This window comes from Pseudophryne corroboree, unplaced genomic scaffold (assembly GCF_028390025.1).
Source record: "Pseudophryne corroboree isolate aPseCor3 unplaced genomic scaffold, aPseCor3.hap2 scaffold_926, whole genome shotgun sequence".
Lineage (NCBI taxonomy): Eukaryota > Metazoa > Chordata > Amphibia > Anura > Myobatrachidae > Pseudophryne > Pseudophryne corroboree.
The window spans coordinates 69,716-84,192 of NW_026970506.1; the positions used below are offsets into that span (position 1 = coordinate 69,716).

The following is a 14,477-nucleotide window of genomic DNA, read 5'->3' on the forward strand; positions in this document are numbered from 1 at the left end:
TATTCTATCCTGTATGAGAAGCTAGTGGACGTGTAACCTGTAATAGTCTGCACCCGCTGCAGATTATTCTATCCTGTATGAGCAGCTAGTGGACGTGTAACCTGTAATAGTCTGCACCCGCTGCAGATTATTCTATCCTGTATGAGAAGCTAGTGGATGTTTAACCTGTAATAGTCTGCACCCGCTGCAGATTATTCTATCTTGTATGAGCAGCTAGTGGACGTGTTTCCTGTAATAGTCTGCAGCCACTGCAGATTATTCTATCCTGTATGAGCAGCGAGTGGACGTGTAACCTGTAATAGTCTGCACCCGCTGCAGACTATTCTATCCTGTATGAGCAGCTAGTGGACGTGTAACCTGTAATAGTCTGCACCCGCTGCAGATGATTCTATCCTGTATGAGCAGCTAGTGGACATGTAACCTGTAATAGTCTGCACCCGCTGCAGATTATTCTATCCTGTATGAGCAGCTAGTGGATGTCTAACCTGTAATAGTCTGCACCCGCTGCAGATTATTCTATCCTGTATGAGCAGCTAGTGGATGTCTAACCTGTAATAGTCTGCAGCTGCTGCAGATTATTCTATCCTGTATGAGCAGCTAGTGGACGTGTAACCTGTAATAGTCTGCACCCGCTACAGACTATTCTATCCTGTATGAGCAGCTAGTGGACGTGTAACCTGTAATAGTCTGCACCCGCTGCAGATGATTCTATCCTGTATGAGCAGCTAGTGGACGTGTAACCTGTAATAGTCTGCACCCGCTGCAGATTATTCTATCCTGTATGAGCAGCTAGTGGATGTGTTACCTGTAATAGTCAGTAGCCACTGCAGATTATTCTATCCTGTATGAGCAGCTAGTGGATGTGTAACCTGTAATAGTCTGCACCCGCTGCAGATTATTCTATCCTGTATGAGCAGCTAGTGGATGTGTAACCTGTAATAGTCTGCACCAGCTGCAGATTATTCTATCCTGTATGAGCAGCTAGTGGACGTGTAACCTGTAATAGTCTGCACCCGCTGCAGACTATTCTATCCTGTATGAGCAGCTAGTGAACGTATAACCTGTAATAGTCTGCACCCGCTGCAGATTATTCTATCCTGTATGAGCAGCTAGTGGACGTGTTACCTGTAATAGTCTGCAGCCACTGCAGATTATTCTATCCTGTATGAGCAGCTAGTGGACGTGTAACCTGTAATAGTCTGCACCCGCTGCAGACTATTCTATCCTGTATGAGCAGCTAGTGGACGTGTAACCTGTAATAGTCTGCACTCGCTGCAGATGATTCTATCCTGTATGAGCAGCTAGTGGACGTGTAACCTGTAATAGTCTGCACCCGCTGCAGATTATTCTATCCTGTATGAGCAGCTAGTGGATGTCTAACCTGTAATAGTCTGCACCCGCTGCAGATTATTCTATCCTGTATGAGCAGCTAGTGGATGTCTAACCTGTAATAGTCTGCAGCTGCTGCAGATTATTCTATCCTGTATGAGCAGCTAGTGGACGTGTAACCTGTAATAGTCTGCACCCGCTGCAGATTATTCTATCCTGTATGAGCAGCTAGTGGACGTGTAACCTGTAATAGTCTGCACCCGCTGCAGATTATTCTATCCTGTATGAGCAGCTAGTGGATGTGTAACCTGTAATAGTCTGCAGCCACTGCAGACTATTCTATCCTGTATGAGCAGCTAGTGAACGTATAACCTGTAATAGTCTGCACCCGCTGCAGATTATTCTATCCAGTATGAGCAGCTAGTGGATGTGTAACCTGTAATAGTCTGCACCCGCTGCAGATTATTCTATCCTGTATGAGCAGCTAGTGGACGTGTAACCTGTAATAATCTGCACCCGCTGCAGATTATTCTATCCTGTATGAGCAGCTAGTGGACGTGTGACCTGTAATAGTCTGCACCCGCTGCAGATTATTCTATCCTGTATGAGCAGCTAGTGGACGTGTAACCTGTAATAGTCTGCACCCGCTGCAGATTATTCTATCCTGTATGAGCAGCTAGTGGACGTGTAGCCTGTAATAGTCTGCAGCAGCTGCAGATTATTCTATCCTGTATGAGCAGCTAGTGGACGTGTAACCTGTAATAGTCTGCACCAGCTGCAGATTATTCTATCCTCTATGAGCAGCTAGTGGACGTGTAACCTGTAATAGTCTGCACCCGCTGCAGATTATTCTATCCTGTATGAGCAGCTAGTGGATGTCTAACCTGTAATAGTCTGCAGCCACTGCAGATTATTCTATCCTGTATGAGCAGCTAGTGGATGTGTTACCTGTAATAGTCTGCACCCGCTGCAGACTATTCTATCCTGTATGAGCAGCTAGTGGATGTGTAACCTGTAATAGTCTGCACCCGCTGCAGATTATTCTATCCTGTATGAGCAGCTAGTGGACGTGTAACCTGTAATAGTCTGCACCCGCTGCAGATTATTCTATCCTGTATGAGCAGCTAGTGGATGTGTAACCTGTAATAGTCTGCACCCGCTGCAGATTATTCTATCCTGCATGAGCAGCTAGTGGATGTGTAACCTGTAATAGTCTGCACCCGCTGCAGATTATTATATCCTGCATGAGCAGCTAGTGGACGTATAACCTGTAATAGTCTGCACCCGCTGCAGATTATTCTATCCTGTATGAGCAGCTAGTGGACGTGTAACCTGTAATAGTCTGCACCCGCTGCAGATTATTCTATCCTATATGAGCAGCTAGTGGATGTGTAACCTGTAATAGTCTGCAGCCATTGCAGATTATTCTATCCTGTATGAGCAGCTAGTGGATGTGTAACCTGTAATAGTCTGCACCCGCTGCAGATTATTCTATCCTGTATGAGCAGCTAGTGGATGTGTAACCTGTAATAGTCTGCAGCCACTGCAGACTATTCTATCCTGTATGAGCAGCTAGTGGATGTGTAACCTGTAATAGTCTGCAGCCACTGCAGACTATTCTGTCCAGTATGAGCAGCTAGTGAACGTATAACCTGTAATAGTCTGCACCCGCTGCAGATTATTCTATCCAGTATGAGCAGCTAGTGGATGTGTAACCTGTAATAGTCTACAGCCACTGCAGATTATTCTATCCTGTATGAGCAGCTAGTGGACGTGTAACCTGTAATAGTCTGCACCCGCTGCAGATTATTCTATCCTGTATGAGCAGCTAGTGGACGTGTAACCTGTAATAGTCTGCAGCTGCTGCAGATTATTCTATCCTGTATGAGCAGCTAGTGGATGTGTAACCTGTAATAGTCTGCACCCGCTGCAGATTATTCTATCATGTATGAGCAGCTAGTGGATGTGTAACCTGTAATAGTCTGCACCCGCTGCAGATTATTCTATCCTGTATGAGCAGCTAGTGGACGTGTAACCTGTAATAGTCTGCACCCGCTGCAGATTATTCTATCCTGTATGAGCAGCTAGTGGATGTGTAACCTGTAGTAGTCTGCACCCGCTGCAGATTATTCTATCCTGTATGAGCAGCTAGTGGATGTGTAACCTGTAATAGTCTGCACCCACTGCAGATTATTCTATCCTGTATGAGCAGCTAGTGGATGTGTAACCTGTAATAGTCTGCACCGCTGCAGATTATTCTATCCTGTATGAGCAGCTAGTGGATGTGTAACCTGTAATAGTCTGCACCCACTGCAGATTATTCTATCCTGTATGAGCAGCTAGTGGACGTGTAACCTGTAATAGTCTGCACCCGCTGCAGATTATTCTATCCTGTATGAGCAGCTAGTGGATGTGTAACCTGTAATAGTCTGCACCCGCTGCAGATTATTCTATCCTGTATGAGCAGCTAGTGGACGTGTAACCTGTAATAGTCTGTAGCCACTGCAGATTATTCTATCCTGTATGAGCAGCTAGTGGATGTGTAACCTGTAATAGTCTGCACCCGCTGCAGATTATTCTATCCTGTATGAGCAGCTAGTGGACGTGTAATAGTCTGCACCCGCTGCAGATTATTTTATCCTGTATGAGCAGCAAGTGGATGTGTAACCTGTAATAGTCTGCACCCGCTGCAGATTATTCTATCCTGTATGAGCAGCTAGTGGATGTCTAACCTGTAATAGTCTGCAGCTGCTGCAGATTATTCTATCCTGTATGAGCAGCTAGTGGACGTGTAACCTGTAATAGTCTGCACCCGCTGCAGATTATTCTATCCTGTATGAGCAGCTAGTGGACGTGTAACCTGTAATAGTCTGCACCCGCTGCAGATTATTCTATCCTGTATGAGCAGCTAGTGGATGTGTAACCTGTAATAGTCTGCACCCGCTGCAGATTATTCTATCCTGTATGAGCAGCTAGTGGACGTGTAACCTGTAATAGTCTGCACCCGCTGCAGATTATTCTATCCTGTATGAGCAGCTAGTGGATGTGTAACCTGTAATAGTCTGCACCCGCTGCAGATTATTCTATCCTGTATGAGCAGCTAGTGGACGTGTAACCTGTAATAGTCTGCACCCGCTGCAGATTATTCTATCCTGTATGAGCAGCTAGTGGATGTCTAACCTGTAATAGTCTGCACCCGCTGCAGATTATTCTATCCTGTATGAGAAGCTAGTGGACGTGTAACCTGTAATAGTCTGCACCCGCTGCAGATTATTCTATCCTGTATGAGCAGCTAGTGGACGTGTAACCTGTAATAGTCGGCACCCGCTGCAGATTATTCTATCCTGTATGAGAAGCTAGTGGATGTTTAACCTATAATGGTCTGCACCCGCTGCAGATTATTCTATCCTGTATGAGCAGCTAGTGGACGTGTTACCTGTAATAGTCTGCAGCCACTGCAGATTATTCTATCCTGTATGAGCAGCTAGTGGACGTGTAACCTGTAATAGTCTGCACCCGCTGCAGATTATTCTATCCTGTATGAGAAGCTAGTGGACGTGTAACCTGTAATAGTCTGCACCCGCTGCAGATTATTCTATCCTGTATGAGCAGCTAGTGGACGTGTAACCTGTAATAGTCTGCACCCGCTGCAGATTATTCTATCCTGTATGAGCAGCTAGTGGACGTGTAACCTCTAATAGTCTGCACCCGCTGCAGATTATTCTATCCTGTATGAGCAGCTAGTGGACGTGTAACCTGTAATAGTCTGCACCCGCTGCAGATTATTCTATCCTGTATGAGCAGCTAGTGGACGTGTAACCTGTAATAGTCTGCAGCTGCTGCAGATTATTCTATCCTGTATGAGCAGCTAGTGGATGTGTAACCTGTAATAGTCTGCACCCGCTGCAGATTATTCTATCATGTATGAGCAGCTAGTGGATGTGTAACCTGTAATAGTCTGCACCCGCTGCAGATTATTCTATCCTGTATGAGCAGCTAGTGGACGTGTAACCTGTAATAGTCTGCACCCGCTGCAGATTATTCTATCCTGTATGAGCAGCTAGTGGATGTGTAACCTGTAGTAGTCTGCACCCGCTGCAGATTATTCTATCCTGTATGAGCAGCTAGTGGATGTGTAACCTGTAATAGTCTGCACCCACTGCAGATTATTCTATCCTGTATGAGCAGCTAGTGGATGTGTAACCTGTAATAGTCTGCACCCGCTGCAGATTATTCTATCCTGTATGAGCAGCTAGTGGATGTGTAACCTGTAATAGTCTGCACCCGCTGCAGATTATTCTATCCTGTATGAGCAGCTAGTGGATGTGTAACCTGTAATAGTCTGCACCCGCTGCAGATTATTCTATCCTGTATGAGCAGCTAGTGGACGTGTAACCTGTAATAGTCTGCACCCGCTGCAGATTATTCTATCCTGTATGAGCAGCTAGTGGATGTGTAACCTGTAGTAGTCTGCACCCGCTGCAGATTATTCTATCCTGTATGAGCAGCTAGTGGATGTGTAACCTGTAATAGTCTGCACCCACTGCAGATTATTCTATCCTGTATGAGCAGCTAGTGGATGTGTAACCTGTAATAGTCTGCACCCGCTGCAGATTATTCTATCCTGTATGAGCAGCTAGTGGACGTGTAACCTGTAATAGTCTGCACCCGCTGCAGATTATTCTATCCTGTATGAGCAGCTAGTGGATGTGTAACCTGTAATAGTCTGCACCCGCTGCAGATTATTCTATCCTGTATGAGCAGCTAGTGGACGTGTAACCTGTAATAGTCTGTAACCACTGCAGATTATTCTATCCTGTATGAGCAGCTAGTGGATGTGTAACCTGTAATAGTCTGCACCCGCTGCAGATTATTCTATCCTGTATGAGCAGCTAGTGGACGTGTAATAGTCTGCACCCGCTGCAGATTATTCTATCCTGTATGAGCAGCTAGTGGATGTGTAACCTGTAATAGTCTGCAACCGCTGCAGATTATTCTATCCTGTATGAGCAACTAGTGGACGTGTAACCTGTAATAGTCTGCAGCCGCTGCAGATTATTCTATCCTGTATGAGCAGCTAGTGGACGTGTAACCTGTAATAGTCTGCAGCCGCTGCAGATTATTCTATCCTGTATGAGCAGCTAGTGGACGTGTAACATGTAATAGTCTGCACCCGCTGCAGATTATTCTATCCTGTATGAGCAGCTAGTGGATGTCTAACCTGTAATAGTCTGCAGCTGCTGCAGATTATTCTATCCTGTATGAGCAGCTAGTGGACGTGTAACCTGTAATAGTCTGCACCCGCTGCAGACTATTCTATCCTGTATAAACAGCTAGTGGACGTGTAACCTGTAATAGTTTGCACCCGCTGCAGATGATTCTATCCTGTATGAGCAGCTAGTGGACGTGTAACCTGTAATAGTCTGCACCCGCTGCAGATTATTCTATCCTGTATGAGCAGCTAGTGGATGTGTAACCTGTAATAGTCTGCACCCGCTGCAGATTATTCTATCCTGTATGAGCAGCTAGTGGACGTGTAACCTGTAATAGTCTGCACCCGCTGCAGATTATTCTATCCTGTATGAGCAGCTAGTGGATGTGTAACCTGTAATAGTCTGCACCCGCTGCAGATTATTCTATCCTGTATGAGCAGCTAGTGGACGTGTAACCTGTAATAGTCTGCACCCGCTGCAGATTATTCTATCCTGTATGAGCAGCTAGTGGATGTCTAACCTGTAATAGTCTGCACCCGCTGCAGATTATTCTATCCTGTATGAGCAGCTAGTGGACGTGTAACCTGTAATAGTCTGCACCCGCTGCAGATTATTCTATCCTGTATGAGCAGCTAGTGGACGTGTAACCTGTAATAGTCTGCACCCGCTGCAGATTATTCTATCCTGTATGAGCAGCTAGTGGATGTGTAACCTGTAATAGTCTGCACCCGCTGCAGATTATTCTATCCTGTATGAGCAGCTAGTGGACGTGTAACCTGTAATAGTCTGCACCCGCTGCAGATTATTCTATCCTGTATGAGCAGCTAGTGGACGTGTAACCTGTAATAGTCTGCACCCGCTGCAGATTATTCTATCCTGTATGAGAAGCTAGTGGACGTGTAACCTGTAATAGTCTGCACCCGCTGCAGATTATTCTATCCTGTATGAGCAGCTAGTGGACGTGTAACCTGTAATAGTCTGCACCCGCTGCAGATTATTCTATCCTGTATGAGCAGCTAGTGGATGTGTAACCTGTAATAGTCTGCACCCGCTGCAGATTATTCTATCCTGTATGAGCAGCTAGTGGACGTGTAACCTGTAATAGTCTGCACCCGCTGCAGATTATTCTATCCTGTATGAGCAGCTAGTGGATGTGTAACCTGTAATAGTCTGCACCCGCTGCAGATTATTCTATCCTGTATGAGCAGCTAGTGGACGTGTAACCTGTAATAGTCTGCACCCGCTGCAGATTATTCTATCCTGTATGAGCAGCTAGTGGATGTCTAACCTGTAATAGTCTGCACCCGCTGCAGATTATTCTATCCTGTATGAGAAGCTAGTGGACGTGTAACCTGTAATAGTCTGCACCCGCTGCAGATTATTCTATCCTGTATGAGCAGCTAGTGGATGTTTAACCTGTAATGGTCTGCACCCGCTGCAGATTATTCTATCCTGTATGAGAAGCTAGTGGATGTTTAACCTGTAATGGTCTGCACCCGCTGCAGATTATTCTATCCTGTATGAGCAGCTAGTGGACGTGTTACCTGTAATAGTCTGCAGCCACTGCAGATTATTCTATCCTGTATGAGAAGCTAGTGGACGTGTAACCTGTAATAGTCTGCACCCGCTGCAGATTATTCTATCCTGTATGAGCAGCTAGTGGACGTGTAACCTGTAATAGTCTGCACCCGCTGCAGATTATTCTATCCTGTATGAGCAGCTAGTGGATGTGTAACCTCTAATAGTCTGCACCCGCTGCAGATTATTCTACCCTGTATGAGCAACTAGTGGATGTCTAACCTGTAATAGTCTGCACCCGCTGCAGATGATTCTATCCTGTATGAGCAGCTAGTGGACATGTAACCTGTAATAGTCTGCACCCGCTGCAGATTATTCTATCCTGTATGAGCAGCTAGTGGATGTCTAACCTGTAATAGTCTGCACCCGCTGCAGATTATTCTATCCTGTATGAGCAGCTAGTGGATGTGTAACCTGTAATAGTCTGCACCCGCTGCAGATTATTCTATCCTGTATGAGCAGCTAGTGGATGTGTAACCTGTAATAGTCTGCACCCGCTGCAGATTATTCTATCCTGTATGAGCAGCTAGTGGATGTGTTACCTGTAATAGTCTGCACCCGCTGCAGATTATTCTATCCTGTATGAGCAGCTAGTGGATGTCTAACCTGTAATAGTCTGCACCCACTGCAGATTATTCTATCTTGTATGAGCAGCTAGTGGATGTGTTACCTGTAATAGTCTGCACCCGCTGCAGATTATTCTATCCTGTATGAGCAGCTAGTGGATGTGTTACCTGTAATAGTCTGCACCCGCTGCAGATTATTCTATCCTGTATGAGCAGCTAGTGGATGTGTTACCTGTAATAGTCTGCACCCGCTGCAGATTATTCTATCCTGTATGAGCAGCTAGTGGATGTGTTACCTGTAATAGTCTGCACCCGCTGCAGATTATTCTATCCTGTATGAGCAGCTAGTGGACGTGTAACCTGTAATAGTCTGCACCCGCTGCAGATTATTCTATCTTGTATGAGCAGCTAGTGGATGTGTAACCTGTAATAGTCTGCACCCGCTGCAGATTATTCTATCCTGTATGAGCAGCTAGTGGATGTGTAACCTGTAATAGTCTGCACCCACTGCAGATTATTCTATCCTGTATGAGCAGCTAGTGGACGTGTAACCTGTAATAGTCTGCACCCGCTGCAGATTATTCTATCCTGTATGAGCAGCTAGTGGACGTGTAACCTGTAATAGTCTGCACCCGCTGCAGATTATTCTATCCTGTATGAGCAGCTAGTGGATGTGTAACCTGTAATAGTCTGCACCCACTGCAGATTATTCTATCCTGTATGAGCAGCTAGTGGATGTCTAACCTGTAATAGTCTGCACCCGCTGCAGATTATTCTATCCTGTATGAGCAGCTAGTGGATGTGTTACCTGTAATAGTCTGCACCCGCTGCAGATTATTCTATCCTGTATGAGCAGCTAGTGGATGTGTAACCTGTAATAGTCTGCACCCGCTGCAGATTATTCTATCCTGTATGAGCAGCTAGTGGATGTGTAACCTGTAATAGTCTGCACCCGCAGCAGATTATTCTATCCTGTATGAGCAGCTAGTGGACGTGTAACCTGTAATAGTCTGCACCCGCTGCAGATTATTCTATCCTGTATGAGCAGCTAGTGGATGTGTAACCTGTAATAGTCTGCAGCTGCTGCAGATTATTCTATCCTGTATGAGCAGCTAGTGGATGTGTAACCTGTAATAGTCTGCAGCCGCTGCAGATTATTCTATCTTGTATGAGCAGCTAGTGGATGTGTAACCTGTAATAGTCTGCACCCGCTGCAGATTATTCTATCCTGTATGAGCAGCTAGTGGATGTGTAACCTGTAATAGTCTGTAGCCACTGCAGATTATTCTATCTTGTATGAGCAGCTAGTGGAAGTGTTACCTGTAATAGTCTGCACCCGCTGCAGATTATTCTATCCTGTATGAGCAGCTAGTGGATGTGTAACCTGTAATAGTCTGCACCCGCTGCAGATTATTCTATCCTGTATGAGCAGCTAGTGGACGTGTAACCTGTAATAGTCTGCACCCGCTGCAGATTATTCTATCCTGTATGAGCAGCTAGTGGATGTGTAACCTGTAATAGTCTGCAGCCACTGCAGACTATTCTATCCTGTATGAGCAGCTAGTGGATGTGTAACCTGTAATAGTCTGCACCCGCTGCAGATTATTCTATCCTGTATGAGCAGCTAGTGGATGTGTAACCTGTAATAGTCTGCACCCGCTGCAGATTATTCTATCCTGTATGAGCAGCTAGTGGATGTGTAACCTGTAATAGTCTGCAGCCATCCTTACAGTCCACGTTCCCCGCCCTCCCCTGGTCACAATTTACAGCTGGGCCTAGAGAGGGGTCCGGTATGGTTTACCAGCGGCCGGGATGCCAGCCGTCAATATATACGGACAGCGGCCGCCAGTATGCCGGCATCAGGGTGAGTGGAGTCCGCTTGCAGGCTCGGCGGCTCGCTGCGCTGGACACTGGGTCTACTCCCACTCTACGGGTGTTGTGGACAGAGTGGGAACAGTCCTGTAGCACTGGTATTCCGGCTGTTGGCATTGCCAGCTGTCAGGATTCCTGCGTCGGAATCCTGAACGTATACCCTAGAGAGATGTCGGTGTCGTCACCTGGTAAGGAGACTGGTATACGGATTGGAGGTTATAACACTTCATACCCTGTGCCCTGATCTTTTATAAACGGAGTAATATACACATATAATCACCACAAGCACCACACAAAAGTAACTTACGCATGTGAAAAGAAGCGCGCCCAGCGCGGCGTACACTATCTGCATGATCTTGTTGCGGATAAAAAATGCAGAGGATGGAGAAGATCAGTAGGACCACCAGGCTGACCATCAGGACCCCCATACAGGAGGTGAAGTCATATTTTGTCTGCAGGACACAGGAAGAGAAGATCACTACACCGCCATTACACCGCCACTACAGCGCCATTACACCGCCATCACCAGCGCCACTACACCGCCATCACAGCGCCACTACACCGCCATCACAGCGCCATTACACCGCCACTACACCGCCATCACAGCGCCATTACACCGCCACTACACCACCACTACACCGCCATCACAGCGCCACTACACCACCACTGCACCGCCATTACACCGCCACTACACCGCCATCACAGCGCCACTACACCGCCATCACAGCGCCATTACACCGCCACTACACCACCACTACACCGCCATCACAGCGCCACTACACCACCACTACACCGCCATTACACCGCCACTACTCCGCCACTACAGCGCCACTACACCGCCATCACAGCACCACTACACCACCACTGCACCGCCATTACACCGCCACTACATCGCCACTACAGCGCCACTACACCGCCATCACAGCGCCATTACACCGCCACTACAGCGCCATCACAGCGCCATTACACCACCACTACTACACCACCACTACACCGCCACTACACCGCCATTACACCGCTATTACACCACCACTACACCGCTATTACACCACCACTACACCGCCACTACACCACCATTACACCGCCACTACACCGCTATTACACCACCACTACACCGCCACTACAGCGCTACTACACCGCCATTACACCGCCACTACATCGCCATTACACCGCCACTACATCGCCATTACACCACCACTACACCGCCATCACAGCGCCACTACACCGCCATCACAGCGCCATTACACCGCCACAACACCACCACTACACCGCCATCACACCGCCACTACACCACCACTGCACCGCCATTACACCGCCACTACATCGCCACTACAGCGCCACTACACCACCACTACACCGCCATCACAACGCCACTACACCACCACTGCACCGCCACTACAGCGCCACTACACCGCCATCACAGCGCCATTACACCACCACTACAGCGCCATTACACCACCACTACATCGCCACTACAGCGCCACTACACCGCCATCACAGCGCCATTACACCACCACTACACCACCATTACACCGCCACTACAGCGCTACTACACCGCCATCACAGCGCCACTACACCACCACTACACCGCCATTACACCGCCACTACATCGCCATTACACCACCACTGCACCGCCACTACAGCGCCATTACACCACCACTACACCGCCACTACAGCGCCATTACACCGCCACTACACCGCCATCACAGCGCCATTAGCCGGTCCCGGGAGAGAAACGTTCCGTCATCACTTACCTGCAGTGAGAAGAGGACGACGGTGAAACAGACAGCGGCTGTAATACCCAGCGCCATTATCACCGCCTCTGTATCATAGAAGCTGGCGATCATCCCGACCATGTACGACAGACTGAGCGTCAGAATGGACTGAGAGATAAAGAGACATCATTAGACAGGGGGGCGACAGGTGGACAGGAGAGGGGAGCGACAGGTGGACAGGAGAGGGGGGCGACAGGTGGACAGGAGAGGGGGCAACAGGTGGACAGGAGAGGGGAGCGACAGGTGGACAGGAGAGGGGAGCGACAGGTGGACAGGAGAGGGGAGCGACAGGTGGACAGGAGAGGGGAGCGACAGGTGGACAGGAGAGGGGAGCGACAGGTGGACAGGAGAGGGTAGCAGGAGAGGGGAGCGACAGGTGGACAGGAGAGGGGGGCGACAGGTGGACAGGAGAGGGGAGCGGGAGAGGGGAGCGACAGGTGGACAGGAGAGGGGAGCGACAGGTGGACAGGAGAGGGGAGCGACAGGTGGACAGGAGAGGGGGGCGACAGGTGGACAGGAGAGGGGATCGGGAGAGGTGGACAGGAGAGGGGAGAGGGGGGCGACAGGTGGACAGGAGAGGGGATCGGGAGAGGTGGACAGGAGAGGGGAGCGACAGGTGGACAGGAGAGGGGAGCGGGAGAGGGGAGCGACAGGTGGACAGGAGAGGGGAGCGACAGGTGGACAGGAGAGGGGAGCGACAGGTGGACAGGAGAGGGGGGCGACAGGTGGACAGGAGAGGGGATCGGGAGAGGTGGACAGGAGAGGGGAGAGGGGGGCGACAGGTGGACAGGAGAGGGGATCGGGAGAGGTGGACAGGAGAGCGACAGGTGGACAAGAGAGGGGAGCGACAGGTGGACATGAAAGGGGAGCGACAGGTGGACAAGAGAGGGGGGCGACAGGTGGACATGAGAGGGGGGCGACAGGTGGACAGGAGAGGGGAGCGGGAGAGGGGAGCGACAGGTGGACAGGAGAGGGGAGCGACAGGTGGACAGGAGAGGGGAGCGACAGGTGGACAGGAGAGGGGAGCGGGAGAGGGGAGCGACAGGTGGACAGGAGAGGGGAGCGACAGGTGGACAGGAGAGGGGAGCGACAGGTGGACAGGAGAGGGGAGCGACAGGTGGACAGGAGAGGGGAGCGACAGGTGGACAGGAGAGGGGAGCGACAGGTGGACAGGAGAGGGGAGCGACAGGTGGACAGGAGAGGGGAGCGACAGGTGGACAGGAGAGGGGAGCGACAGGTGGACAGGAGAGGGGAGCGACAGGTGGACAGGAGAGGGGAGCGGGAGAGGGGAGCGACAGGTGGACAGGAGAGGGGAGCGACAGGTGGACAGGAGAGGGGAGCGACAGGTGGACAGGAGAGGGGAGCGACAGGTGGACAGGAGAGGGGAGCGACAGGTGGACAGGAGAGGGGAGCGACAGGTGGACAGGAGAGGGGAGCGACAGGTGGACAGGAGAGGGGAGCGGGAGAGGGGAGCGACAGGTGGACAGGAGAGGGGAGCGGGAGAGGGGAGCGACAGGTGGACAGGAGAGGGGAGCGACAGGTGGACAGGAGAGGGGAGCGACAGGTGGACAGGAGAGGGGAGCGACAGGTGGACAGGAGAGGGGAGCGGAGCGACAGGTGGACAGGAGAGGGGAGCGACAGGTGGACAGGAGAGGGGAGCGACAGGTGGACAGGAGAGGGGGGCGACAGGTGGACAGGAGAGGGGGGCGACAGGTGGACAGGAGAGGGGGGCGACAGGTGGACAGGAGAGGGGGGCGACAGGTGGACAGGAGAGGGGGGCGACAGGTGGACAGGAGAGGGGAGCGGGAGAGGGGAGTGACAGGTGGATAGGAGAGGGGAGCGACAGGTGGACAGGAGAGGGGGGCGACAGGTGGACAGGAGAGGGGGGCGACAGGTGGACAGGAGAGGGGAGCGACAGGTGGACAGGAGAGGGGGGCGACAGGTGGACAGGAGAGGGGAGCGGGAGAGGGGAGTGACAGGTGGAGAGGGGAGCGACAGGTGGACAGGAGAGGGGGGCGACAGGTGGACAGGAGAGGGGGGCGACAGGTGGACAGGAGAGGGGGGCGACAGGTGGACAGGAGAGGGGAGCGACAGGTGGACAGGAGAGGGGAGCGACAGGTGGACAGGAGAGGGGAGCGACAGGT

The 14,477-nt window shown here is 50.2% G+C and overlaps 1 protein-coding gene across 1 annotated transcript in view; it reads right to left on the reverse strand.

The window, feature by feature from the left end:
• LOC135047320 (protein lifeguard 1-like) overlaps positions 1 to 14,477 on the reverse strand; it is a 66,281-nt gene that overhangs the window by 26,950 nt on the left and 24,854 nt on the right. Inside the window, 3 exon segments of the mRNA XM_063955439.1 lie at positions 10,866 to 10,928; positions 10,930 to 11,010; positions 12,313 to 12,441. Coding sequence (XP_063811509.1) covers positions 10,866 to 10,928; positions 10,930 to 11,010; positions 12,313 to 12,441 — 273 coding nt within the window.